Genomic DNA, 13,360 nt, shown 5'->3' on the forward strand with positions numbered 1-13,360 from the left:
TGAATTCTGCTCCTGAGTAGTGTGCCTTGCCCCGAGTCCCTGCATATTAAATAGTTCCTGAAATTTACACGTGTTAATGAAAATGAAAGAAGATGCAGACGCTGAGATTCTTTGGCCCTCTCTCCGCCCGTGGGTGCCCTCGTGGCGTTCTCGGAAATGCACCCATTCTCCCGGCTCGCATATAGGGTATCGCTGCGCCCCATTTCCCCATCTAAGCGGTCTCCCCGGCTGTGTGTGGTCTGCCGCCCTCCTCGTCGTGCTCCTCTCCAGAGCCACCTCCACTCCACCCCCAAGTCCCGGGGGACCCACTCGGGAAAGCCGGGGCCCCCTGTACCCCTCTTCTCCCACAGGGAGAAAGGCAGCCGCGAGGCGATTTGCATTTCTATAAAAACCGAACTTCGGGGACAGCTCCACCGCGAGACAAGCGCGGAGCCTCGGGGATGGCTTTTGGGCTCTGCCCCTCGCTGCTCCCAGCGCGCTGCGCCCGCGCCCCCTCCCCCCGCGCCCGCCCCGTCCCTCCCCCCGCTCCCATTCTCTGCCCGGCTTTGATCTCTGCTTAACAACAGTAACGTCACACGGGCTACAGGGGAGTTTTGTTGAAGTTGCAAAGTCCGGGAGCCTCCAGAGGGCTGTCGGCGCAGCAGCAGCGAGCAGCACAGTCCGCGCGCTCCGGTGAGGGGCAGAAGAGCGCAAGGGAACGCGGACCGAGCCCAGACGCTTAGCCCTTTCCAGGCGGACAGGCAGAGCCCCCGCTATGGAACACCAGCTCCTGTGCTGCGAGGTGGAGACCATCCGCCGCGCGTACCCGGACACCAACCTCCTCAATGACCGGGTGTTGCGAGCCATGCTGAAGGCGGAGGAGACCTGCGCGCCCTCCGTGTCCTACTTCAAGTGTGTGCAGAAGGAAATCCTGCCGTCCATGCGGAAGATCGTGGCTACCTGGATGCTGGAGGTGCGCGGCTTCGGGCGGCTCTCTTTGACTTTCCTGCAACTTGTTGCCCAAACCCACATTTCTTCGCCCTTCATTTCCTTCCCTTCTTGTCCCCCTCCAACTTTGAAGTTTGCCAGGGTGTTGCTAGGAATCCGTATTTTCAAAATAAATAGATATTGCGGGTATTTTTTTGAACGAGGAAGGTGTGGGGGTTGGGGCGTTAGAAATTCTTCTTCCTGGTAGGGGGCGGGTCATGGAGGGGTGCCTTCAAGGGAGGCCGGTGCTAAGGACACCCCAATGGGTAAGAGGGTGCAGGCTGGGCGCCTTTTGTGGCCCCCGCCTGCGCCGCTGTGCCTCCTCTCCGCCTGCCGCGGCCCGGAGCCGCTGGCTCTGGGGGGAGGGGGCATAGATTTGATTTTTAAATTAATATCCATGGACACGTATGCAAGGGGCGTTCGTGCCAGTATTATGCGCCATCTTTGCTTTTATTGCAAAGCAAAAGTGTTTATTAATAATTGGGGGCAGGGTGGGGGCGGGGAGCGCTCGGCGGGGCTCTGGGACATCAGCGAGGGGCAGCGCGGCGGCCGGGAGCCACCGGGAGGGGCTCGGGGATGCGGCGTAGGCTGTTTTGGGGGGACCTCCGTTCGGGAAGGGGGCTCTTTGTTTAAGCTGCGGGCCCCGGGGCGCCCCTCACGGGCAGCCTGGGCCAGAGAGCACGCCGGGCTGCAAGGTCGCGTGGCCCCCAAGACGCCAGTGGTTGACCCCCGTCTACGCGAATCTCCGCTCAGGGTCCTTTCCTGGGGCGAGCCAGGGGCCCGGGGCACATTTCCAGGCCTTTGGTGGGCGCCTCGGTGGCCCGAAAGTATTTTTAAATAATTTCTGAAAGTGCGGCGTGGTGCCCTTGCGAGAGGGAAACGGCACCCGCGCCGAGGGGAAGGGGAGGCCCCGGAGTTTGAATTCCTGGGGCTCTCCCTGCAGCCCACAACCAGCTGCCGACCCCCGGCAAGGATCATGGGTCGCCTAAGGGTCGTTTTCAGGGGGTTTTTAGGCACCCAGTTATTTTTTTAATATTTTAAAATATTTTTTGAAAAGATGACGTCTGGGGAAATGCGGCGCGGCGGCCTGGGACGCCACCTTTGTGTCTCGCAGGGCGGCGAGCGCGGCGCCCAACCCCCGGCGGTCCCGCTGCGCGGTGGGTGTCCCCCCTGCCGGTGGCCCCTGGGTCCCGCGCAAGCCGGGGTCCTCGTGCGCCGCCGGTGGCCCCCGCGAGCCCACCCCCGCCCGCCGTGCCCGCCTCACACGGACTTTCCCTTTCAGTTTCGGGATGTATGGGTTCTGGGGACTCGGGGCAGGGTGCGCATCCTGGGACGCCCCCGCGCCCCAAGCCTCCGCGCCCTCGGGGGCTGGCCACCCTGCACCTGGAAGGGCCCCTGCGATGGCGGTCACAGCCCGGTTCCCCGCAGGTCTGCGAGGAGCAGAAGTGCGAGGAGGAGGTCTTCCCGCTGGCCATGAACTACCTGGACCGCTTCCTGTCGTTGGAGCCTCTAAAGAAGAGCCGCCTCCAGCTGCTGGGGGCCACCTGCATGTTCGTGGCCTCCAAGATGAAGGAGACCATCCCCCTGACGGCCGAGAAGTTGTGCATCTACACTGACAACTCCATCCGGCCCGAAGAGCTGCTGGTAACCGCGGAGCACCGCGCGGGAAGCCCCATTAGCTGTGGGACCCCGGCTAGGGGGAGGTGTAGATGGCAGGAGAACCGGCCTGCCACCAACAGATCTCTTGCTCCAGAGCAGGGCGCCCACACTGCTCGGCCCCTAGGGCAGCAGTTGGACCCCAGGCGACCCCCACGGCCCCCTCACCCTGTCCTCTGATCCGACTCCCACCACGTTTGCACTCCGGTGGGGTCAAACGTGGGTGACGCGCGCCCTCTTGCGGTGCGCGGGCCGCAACGCTGGTCACTGAGGCCCTCAGTTCCAGGCGGTAGGAGGTCTTTTTATCTCCCAGCGGGGTCGGTTTAATAAGGAGAATGAAGCCTTTTACATGCACCTTTTCTATTTTGATCTGGGATCATGTGTTACTTCCACTCTCTGGATGCCCCCCAACATTCTCCACCCACTCTCCTACCGTAAGCCTACAAACCAAGGGCGAAGGCCAGTGAGCTGGGCCGCAGGAGAACCCCAGGGGCCAGCCTGCCCCTCTCTTGATGCCTGTTCCCCGTTTTCCACAGCAAATGGAGCTGCTCCTGGTGAACAAACTCAAGTGGAACCTGGCTGCCATGACCCCCCATGATTTCATCGAACACTTCCTGTCCAAAATGCCAGAGGCTGAGGAGAACAAACAGATCATCCGCAAACACGCACAGACTTTTGTCGCCCTGTGTGCTACAGGTAGGGGGCCTGCTACCCAGATCTATCCAGGAAGATTGTCCCAAGGCCCCCTCCAGCCCACAGAAGTGGCCCTCTCCCTGCACAGACACCCCCACAGTGCCTGGGGGGTGGGGGATGCAAGTCTTTCTGTGTCCCGCTGCGGTGCCTCCACTCCCCACACCTGACAGCCCACAGCCACTCCACACTGAAAGGGTTTACCTTGGCTGCCGCCCCCCCACCCCGGCCCTTCTCCTGTCTGTCCTCAAGGAGCCTGAGTTGTGGGGGGCCCCCTCCTGGCCTCTCCCAAGCTGGGCCACCTGCCAGGGGCGCCTTCAGGGGTGGGGAAAGCAGCCAGCAGTGGCTGCACCACGTGTTCCCTCTGCCAGCAACGGCACGGCCCTAGTGCGGGGGCGGCCAGTGGAGGAGCTCTGCTGCCTGAGGCCCCGCCAGGGGCGCCACAGGCCGGCTCTGCTCAGCTGTGTTCTGGGAGGGGCTCAGGGCAGCCACTCGGTTGGCGGCAGAGGGGTCCACCCTCTGTTCCCTCCCTGGCATGACTCCCAGAGGCCCCTCCCTGGCACAGTGCTAGCGCTAGGACCCCACGCAGGCCACCTGTCCCAGGGACCAGTGTGGAGGGCCAGACATTCATACACCCACCCACACAAACCAAGTCACCTCCTGCTGCTCCCACTCGGCCTCTGCCCCTTTGACCTTGTGCTGCCCCTCCTGACTGGGAGCTGTGTCCCGGAAGCCCGAGATGGGGGCACTTCAAACGCTCCTACCCCACTCTGCTGTGACCTTTCAGTGGCCCCAGTGAGGCTTTAGTTGTTACATCTGCATGTAGACTCCCTCTGGGCGATTTGAGAGAGCCCCAAGACAACCTACTATCATAGGGGGCAGCACCCACCCCCCATTTCTGGTATCTCCATTGTATCCCTTGCTATGTGGCAGCCCCTCGTGGCTGGCATTCCAGAGCAATTGCTGCTGGGGTGAGGAGGCTGAGGACACAGCCCCTCTCTTTACCTGCTGTACTGCCTCCCTCAAGTCAGGGAGGGGTTGCCTGGATGGAGCTGAGGGTGGGGGCAGCACTGAGACTGCAGGCGGCAGGGAGGAGTTCTCTGGCTGGGGCTCCTGCGGAGCAAGGCTCCACACAGCCTTTTATGGAGCTGAAAGTGGTTTGAGAGGAACAGCGGGGTTTCCTGGAGATAATTCTGAGGAACCATGGTTGCACAGCCTCCCTTGGGGACAACTCAGGCAGCCGGAGCTCCCCCCGGGACCCTTGGGTGGGTGCTGGAGGGGAGGCAGCAAGCACGGAGCAGCAGAGCCAGCTTCAAGCTGCTGCAGGGCCTGGGTCTAAGGTGGGGGTGGTGGGCACCCCAACCAGCAGGTGAGGCGGATGGACCGCCCTGTGACCAGTGTTCCCCATTCTCCTGGTGGCCATGGCATCACTTCCAGGTTAGGGCAGCACACACCCAAGGGTCCCCACCAGGCATGGTGCCCATCTACCCCATTGGACACAGCTGCAGTGTGGCAGTGTCAGGCTTAAGGGACAGAAGAGAGGCAAAGGTTATAGCCCAACACCAAAACTGAGCTGATGCAGTGGAGGCAGAAGCACAAGTCTAAGAAGGTGTGTTTGCCCTCTACACAGCAAAGGCCATGTTTAAAGGAAATGGGAGAGTGCTGCTCCCCATTCCCCCTGCTCAGGGGTCCCCAGACCCAGGTTCCTTAGCATGGATGCACAGGCCACACATACATAAGGCTGGGCTATTTACATTTCATTTTGTGTGTGTGTGTGTGTGTGTGTGTGTGTGTGTGTGTGGTACTGGGGATCGAACTCAGGACCTTGTGCTTGAAAGGCAGGCGCTGTGCCACTGAGCTAAATCCCCAGCCCATGGCCTATTTTTATTTGTGCGTGTGTGTCTATGGTAGTATTGAACCCCAGGGTCTTCCCACTGAGCTACATCCCATGTTTATCTGAGACAGTCGCCTAAGCTGGGGTTGAACTTGCCATCCCCCTGCCTCACCCTCCCAGTGTGCTGGGGTTCCAGGTGTGCACGCCTGAATAAAGCTGGGCTTTTTAACATGCGCGCCCCAGAGCCTGCCACTTTGTCAGTCTCTTTGGCAAGGACATAACCAATGTGGTTGACAGCACGCAGTTCAGCTTAATGAAGGGTCTCATTGAGGGTCAACTGTGCCACTGTACCCCAACAGTTGCTTGTGCTGGCACCAGCCAGGCATTGAGTGAAAAGTAACATTGGAATTGGTTCATTCTGAATTGCTCATGTCTAATATAGAAGGCCACTCTGGCCTGGCCGCAACGCATAGAGCTGGGGGAGTTTCAGAGTCGAGGCAGCAGGTGGATTCGTCGTGCTTGTGGCCACCAGCGGTACCAGAGTTTGTCACTTGCAGAAGTGATTTCTGTGTGCGGCTCTGACCTGCTTCAGTGAAAAGGTCTCCATTCATGGCACCTGCTCTCAGACCTGGTGGAATTGCTCCCGTTTAAAGGGAACAGAGGTGGCTTGCCTCACTCCCCGTTTCTTTTTTAAGTTGCTGCAGTGGTGCCCAGAAGCTGGCTTTTGTCTCCCTTCAGGGTGGCTGCTTTTCTTCCCAGCCCTTTGCTGGTGCCCCCTCTCTTTAACAAGACCAAAGTTGTTCATTCTTTTGGGATGAAGCCTCAGATGGGCTGTGGCACCCCCAGCAACTCATGGGGGCCCCTCTCCCTTTGGGACCATTCAGCTCACCGAGACCCGTTGTTCCCAGGCACTCCATGTTGCAAGATGAGGGACTTGATGAGGTGCCATGCTCGCCCTTCCCACATCTGCCTCTGGCCCAGGGCCCATGGTCCATAGGTTGAGTTGGCGGCTGTCCCTGTTGGACATGACAGAAAGGCAGGCAGTGGGGCCAGCTGGAGTGGTGGCCAGATGGAAAGGACAGGAGAATGGGTGGCTTCCAGCAAGTGGGGCCCTGCCAGTCAGAGGAAGGGGGCTACTGGTGACCCTGGAGTGACACTCAGTGCCTTGTGTTGGGGAACAATGTGCCCTGGCATCTGACAACAGTGCAGACTACAGGCCGTGGGCCGCTCTGGCTTGGCACTGCCCTCCATCTGTTTCCTTGGAAGAGCCCAGGAATACCAGAGGATCCCCCCCAAGAACCCCAACTGTAGAAGGCGAATGGCCTGAGTGTGGGACCCTGCTTTGGCTAGGGCTCTTGCGGAAGAGGCACTGTGTGTTATTCAGGAGACCGAGCACAGCTCCCCCTTGGCTGGCTGCACAGACTTCCCTGGCCTGGGTGTCTTGTGCCGATGATCATGGTGGGAACCATGCACTTCTTTCATTTTGCCAATCAGTAAGTTGGAAATCATCTGGCCAGGGCAAAGAAAAGATTTTTGTCTCCAACCAGAGAAACAACAGAGACAGGGCTGGGCATGGAGTTGGGCTTTGCTAAAGGTCTCCCTGAAAAGTCAGGTGTCAGGGAGAAAGGGCCAGGTGGCCGCCAAGGTTCTTCCTCTGTGAAGTTACCATCACCATCATGGCCCCCAAGGGACTTGGGGAGTGACTGTTCTCTCCCTGTGGCCTTGTGAATTCCCTTTGAAATGTGACCAATTGCTTCCAGTCCCTGTTGGCCAGGCAATGGCAGATACCTAGTAGTGGTGCAGAGGCAACATAAACACTTAGTGTGTTTGTGTCCTTCATTTATTTTTCTGACTGACACATTCACAAGACAAGTTGCTAGAAGGGCAAGGGGGTGGTAGTCGGTCAGTCCGGTGTGGCCACCTCTCTGCAGCTGGTTGATCTTGATGGGCTGGAGTTTGTTGGTGGCAGTACCCCTCTCAAGCCCCCTCTGTCTGCTGCAGACGTGAAGTTCATTTCCAACCCACCCTCCATGGTGGCAGCTGGAAGCGTGGTGGCCGCAGTACAAGGCCTGCACCTGGGTAGCCCCAACAACTTCCTGACCTGCTACCGCCTGACGCACTTCCTCTCCAGAGTGATCAAGTGTGACCCGGTAAGTGGTGGCCACAGGAGACATCTGGCACCTGGGTCCCCATGGGTGACAGGCTAGGCTCCAAGAGGCAGGGCAGTCCTGTATTCATCTTAGGTGGGTCCCTGCAGGGTCCTCTTATCTTCCTGGGGCTCCCATGAGCAGGCAGAAGCTGTAACGAGCCAAGGCCAGCCACAGCGAGGGCCCTGTGACTGGCTGCGGCATGTGAGGCCTTGTTGACCACAGTATTCACAGCCAGTAAATAGCAGCTTTAAAGGGCTCCTGTGATGGCTGAGCCTCTGGTCACTGAGACCAATAGAAACAAACTTGCTTTTTGTGGCACTAGGGGGTGGGGTTCTTTGAAACTCCAGTGTCTTCATTCTTAAAAGTGCCATTGTTTTATTCCTAGTTCTTTTCTTTTTTGTAAAGGGAGAACTTAAATGACAATTATAAGGGTTTGTGGCCTTTACCAAATTAGACAGAGGTTGGCGGGTCAGCTGTCGCCTGCTGTGCATGAGGGAGTGACTAATTGCCTTGACACCCCCCACTCAGGCCAGGTGAGCCCACCCCAGAGCTTCTGGAAGGTTCTGGAAGTTCCACCCTCATGCCCATGTTCCCCTGGGCAGGAGACAGGCAACACCCTCTCACAAGGAGGTGCCCCCCAACCTGGCTTTCAACCTGGGCTGGGGAGGGGTGTCAGGGGCAGCAGCTTCTTGGACAAGGACCTGGGGGAGACACTCCAGGGCCTCAAAATCCAGCAATTCCTTATGCAGCAAGGACATGGCCTGAGAAAAAAGCCCCTCCAGCCTCGCTCTGGGCTGGCATTTGGCTCAGTGGTGAGCATGTACTGGCACTGCTGAAAAAGAAAGATGCTTTGTATCTGCGCTTTTTAAAATTTCCACCTCACACCCAAGACTGTTTAACCTGGTCAGCTGTGTTGATGGATTTCTGGTGGCAGTGCCACATGATGGCTGTCTGCAGGCAATGGCAGTGTTGTGCCTCTCCTGAACAGAGACTGTTCTAATTAGATGTTAGGAAAATGTCTCCCAGCTGACGTGGAGGAAGGAATTGAGGCTGGAATGACTTTGCCTTTCCAGTGACGAGGGTAGCTGAGTTCAGACTCAGAAAGACCCTCTCCTCAGCGTTACCTCCCATAGTGAGCTGGGCCTCGGTTGCCACATTCACTCTTCCTGTTGTTTCCAGGCCACCAGGGGTCCCCAAAACTACCTTTGCCCAAGTTCATGGCCACACTGCAACCCATCTTCCCAGATGGGGTTTCCTCAGGAGTCCACAAAGGACTCTGGAGTGGATGAGGGTGTGTTCTAGAAATTTCTGAGGTGGATGGGTCATCCACCCTGTGTACCCCAGGAGTGCTGTGCCATGTATCAGTAATTGTGTGTCCCTTTTCACCAAAAAACACAGCCAGTTCTTCTTGGATCTTCTGGGCTTGGGTAAAGGACATCATCCACTGGGGAGGCCTTCAGGCCAGAGTGGGGACAAGGGATAAGACAAAAAAGGGCCCAAAAGCCTGGACTCAGCTCCAGCTCTAACCTCAGCTGTAGGACTTGGGTGGGTCATGGGTTAGAGCTGCTGGTCAGTATAGGGTTCTTGAGACGAGGGGACAGATGGCCGAGGAGCTGGAGCATGAGCTGGGTGTGGAGCTGCTCAGGGTGATGGCAGCCCTGGAGACCCCATTCCTGCACCTCTTGGCTTTATCTCGGCACACAGCCCCCCAAGAACTGACAAGTGCATGAGGAGGTTGTGGGTGGGAGCTGTCTGGCCTCAGAGGCATCTGAGGATGTCTGGGGTTTTGCATTCACACAAGGGCTTTTGGGCCTTGGTTTCCTCAACTGCAAAATGATACCTTTTCCACCAGCCCTGCCACCTTTGTTCATCGTGAGTATCAAACAGAAAGGGGAGGAAACACAAGCTCCATAAATGTGGGCTCCTGGGAAGCCCTGCTAGCCTGGGGACAATGGGTGGCGCCCCCCTGTAACCCTTTGTGGGGTGGTGGCTTAGCCCTGTGTGGGTGGGAAAGTCCGTTTTGGGGGCTGACTGAAAACTATGTCATGGTCTGAGAAGCCCTACCCAGCACCTGGGAGCAGCGGCTTGACTCAGGCCTCCTTGAAGCAAGAATAGCGTGAGCTTCTGGGACACACCCTGGCATGGGGCAGGCCCGGGTCTCCCTTGGCAGTGCAAGTGGTCACTGCCCAGGGAGTCCAGCCCAGTGGATAGAGGTGCAGTGCTACAGCACCTCCTATGCAGGGGGTGATGGTCATATGCAAGGGGGTGGGGGCACAGGACACTGCCTGAGCAGGAGCAGACTGAGGGATAAAGGTCCCCACCCCTGGCATCCATCTCAGTTGACCACAGAGTGTGGGGTTCACATACAAGGCTGCCACTGGGCAGAGGTTATGTCCAAAAAGAACAGGGCTCTGGGCACCCCCCCCCATCTGGATTGGACGCATGGAGTCCAGGAGCCTGGAGATTAGGGCCCATGAAGGAATTCCAAGAGGCCGGGCCCTGCTGGGGAGCTTGGGGCAGGCAGCAGATATCTAAAGTCTGCATCCAGTCTTGTGTCACAGGAGGCAGAAGTATTTGGTGTTGGGTGGGGTCCGGGCCAGAGTGCAGCTGGGGGCCAAAGGTAGCACATGGTTCTCATTCCTGGGGCTTGGTGGCAGCTCTTACGGCTGCTCTTATGAAGACCTTCAGGTCCAGCATTGGGACAGGGCCTTGGCTTTGTACCTCCTTCTAATGAACCGCCTCCACCCACTTCCCAGGACTGCCTGCGTGCCTGCCAGGAGCAGATCGAGGCCCTGCTGGAGTCCAGCCTGCGCCAGGCCCAGCAGAATTTGGACCCCAAGGCCACAGAGGAAGAGGAGGAAGAGGAGGAGGAGGTGGACCTGGCCTGCACACCCACTGACGTGCGGGATGTGGACATCTGAGGCGCGGCTGCTGCCAGGGTGCGGAGCAGTGGCCAGCAGCCCCCCGAGGGAAGAGCCAGTCCCAGCTGCTCCTCTGACCAGGTCCCTCTTCTCTGGGACATTTTGCTACCAGAAGGGAAAGTTTCATTCTCTTTGTTGGTTTTTGTTCCTTTGCTCTTTCTCCCTTCCATCTCTGACTTAAACAAAAGAAAAAATAACCTGAAAAACCTTAAAAAAAGAGAGAGTGAAAGAGAGAGGATAGACTTTCATGACCCTGAGTGGGGGGAGGTGAGTTGTGCTACAAAATAGAGGCTTTTATACCCCAGTAATCAACTAGTTTTTATATTAATGTGCTTGTGTCTCTGGTAAGAAATAGATTAACACACAAGAAGTCTCCAGGGAGGACTAGATTTGATTCCTCATGTTTTTTTTTTTTTTAAAAAAAGGCATAAAAACATTTTAAAAGAGAAAAATCGCAACAAACCATTTTTAAAGTAGAAGAGGGTTTTAGCTAGAAACATGTATTCTTGTGCACTCGCAGGATGTGCATCTCGGTGTGGTCCTGGGAGTTCCTGTCCCTGCTTGTTCGGCCGTGTAGTCACTTGATAAGTCACATGTATGTTCATTTATCTCGTAGCTAGGTAGATATATAACCTCTTCACCTTATGGATGGTTGATGCAATCTCTCAGTCAGCGTAGCAGACTGTGGCATCCTTTTGTGCTCGGTCTGTGCCCAAGGACCCTCATCAGGGCCGGGCTTGCCGGGTACCAGCCAGTCTCAAGGTAGTAGGAAAGGCCAGCTGACCCCTTCCTGCAACACGCTACTGTAGAGAGAAAATGAAATAGTGACATAATATATTCTATTTTTATAATCTGCCTATTTTTGTAGTTATCTGTTTATGAGATGCTGGTTTTTTTCACCCAGTGCCCTGCTGCCTGCCTGCTCACAACCAGGTTAAATTCATAGCTACTTTTTTTTTCTTTTCTATTATTGTTGTTTTGGTTTTCCTTCTCTGTATTCTGAAACCATTCCATTTCAAAGCACTTTGGGTCCAGTAGTTAGAGGCAATATCGCTGTTGATGTTGTGCATGCGGGGTGGGGGGGCGAATTTTTAATGGAATGGTTCAGGAATATTCACGTACTTGTATGCAAACAGGATTGCTAAGCAAGTGCATGTCACTGCGGGGTTAGCGAGAGGGGGATGTTTTTTGAAGGTTTTGTTCCAGTCAAGAAGAAACAGATCTGCATTCTCAACATTGCCAGGATGATAGAGAAGTTCCTGTCCGGTAGAGAAATTGACTTTCATAGGAATCCTTTGGTGCCAGCTGGTGTTTGAAATTAGGGACCTCAAAGGTTTACCTAGGGAGCAAGTAGTTTAAGGGTTACTTTTAGATGTTTCATGATGGAAGGTTTTTAAACACTAAAATATATAATTTATAGTTAAGGCTAAAAAGAATATTTATTGCAGAGGGTGCTCATGAGGCCAGTATGATTTATAAAGTAATGCAATCTCCCCTTGATTTAAACACACACAAACCTTTCTGCCTTTGGTGTCACAGGCTTAATACAGTTTACGGAAGATTGGTCCCTTTGTAGGCAAGGGAGAAAATCTCAAGATGAACCACCCAAGACACGGATTCGGCCTGTTTGGCATTTCCCAAAGTGGTCTGATCTGCGAATCATCCAGGAAATTTAGGGTACTTGAATGAGTTCAATTCCAGCACACTCTTATCCCCTGCCCCTCCTTTAGAAAACAAAAAGTTGGTAACAGGTAGACAATTTGCACATCTTGGCTCTGTCGCTTTTTGTGTAGGAAGTGTTGAAGGGAAGTGGCGAGAGCGTGAGGCTGAGGCTGGAGAGAGGATGGGGGGCGGGGGAGGAAGTGTGGGCGGGAAGAGGGACGGGGCAGTGACCCCGTGAGGGACAGGCTGCAGCTCCGTTTCTTAATGCGCTGCTACCGATGACTTCCCGGCACGGTTCGGAAACAAACTCACATCGCTTCTCTGTGTCTCTTTCACATTGTTTTGCTGCTATTGGAGGATCAGATTTTTTTGTTGTTTTACAATGTCATATACTGCCATGTTCCTGTTTTAATTTCCTCGTAGAAAATTGTATTCCAGATTCCCTTGTTTTGTAGTTGTTTTTTTTTATGTGATCAATTTTGACTTGATGTGATTACTGCTCTATTCCAAAAAGGTCCCTGTTCACAATACCTCATGCTTCACTTAGCCATGTGCAGACCCAATGGTTGGGCTCTGTCTACCTTGGTGGACAGACACACAGATAAGATAGCAAGACTGGGCCTGGTGGGAACCGGCCATGGCCTGGTCCGCGAGACCCACATAGGATCTTCCCCTGCGCCTGTCGTGTGGGGCTGTTCACCTATCTGGGATGTACCATCGTAGTATGACAGCTGTATCATTCTGTATGTGTAGTTATGAACATTGCATTATTATTATTATTATTATTGTTATTATTATTATTATTATTATAACCAGTCTGTCTTACGTGCCACTGTGGTGCTGGGCCCGTAGGACTCTTGTCATTCGGGATGATTGAAATTGCTTCTGGAATTTGTTCAGGTTTTGGGTGTGTTAATCTGTTGTTATTGTACTAGTGTTCTGTCTGTTGTTGTTTTGTTAATTACGGCATAATGCTAATTTAAAAGAGACTCCAAATCTCAATGGAGCCAGCTCACAATGCTGTGTGCCCAAGAGTCCCCTAGCAAGCTGCCGAACCAAAAGGATATGTGCCCCCAAGGGGGGGTGTCTGTGCCAGAGGCCATTGGGAGGTGCATGGCTGTCCCTCCGCCCCTCCGGATCACTGCTTCTGCTTACCTCAACCATTCTGGCTGTGACGTCTCTATGTCTGAACCGAGCGGGGTCCATGAGGGACGGTGTGTCCATGGTGGTGGGTGAGGGCAGACATCTTCAGTACTGTGTGCCAAAAGCCCAAAGGCTGGTGGCAGGTCCACGGAGCACAGCAGAGTCTGTCCTGTGATCCGAACGTCTGTGAGGGTCTCTGGTTGGCAAGCAGTTTGGGTCTGTGCTTTGGTGGACACACCTCAGCGCTTCCCAGCATGGACATGTAACCGGCACGTTTCCAGCAGAAAACAAAAAGACAAACGTGAAAAAGTCTAGAAATAAAATTGGTAAAAGCCCCA

The 13,360-nt window shown here is 55.3% G+C and overlaps 1 protein-coding gene across 2 annotated transcripts; it reads left to right on the forward strand.

Annotated features, from left to right (window-relative positions):
* The first annotated feature begins 612 nt into the window (after window positions 1-612).
* On the forward strand, window positions 613-13,360 carry Ccnd1 (cyclin D1). 2 transcript variants are annotated; one of them, XM_004852170.4, is made up of 5 exons: window positions 613-952; window positions 2,395-2,610; window positions 3,159-3,318; window positions 7,148-7,296; window positions 10,053-13,360. In XM_004852170.4, exons 1-5 carry the CDS (start codon window positions 755-757, stop codon window positions 10,215-10,217), a joined length of 888 nt encoding a protein of 295 aa, XP_004852227.1. In that variant the 5' UTR covers window positions 613-754; the 3' UTR covers window positions 10,218-13,360. The 2 variants fall into 2 exon arrangements, with proteins under 2 accessions (XP_004852227.1, XP_021120120.1); XM_021264461.2 differs by lacking the exon at window positions 7,148-7,296 and having other exon boundaries at window positions 10,053-10,347.

Source organism: Heterocephalus glaber, unplaced genomic scaffold (genome assembly GCF_053883595.1).
Source record: "Heterocephalus glaber isolate CG9 unplaced genomic scaffold, H.glaber_assembly_v1.0 deba00000594, whole genome shotgun sequence".
Lineage (NCBI taxonomy): Eukaryota > Metazoa > Chordata > Mammalia > Rodentia > Bathyergidae > Heterocephalus > Heterocephalus glaber.

Excerpts from the sequence above, each read along its gene's own strand:
- Ccnd1 (XM_004852170.4), top strand. The coding sequence starts at position 755 with ATGGAACACCAGCTCCTGTGCTGCGAGGTGGAGACCATCCGCCGCGCG. Across the intron at positions 953-2,394 it reads TGGCTACCTGGATGCTGGAG|GTCTGCGAGGAGCAGAAGTG; the intron begins GTGCGCGGCTTC and ends GGTTCCCCGCAG. Across the intron at positions 3,319-7,147 it reads TGTCGCCCTGTGTGCTACAG|ACGTGAAGTTCATTTCCAAC; the intron begins GTAGGGGGCCTG and ends TGTCTGCTGCAG.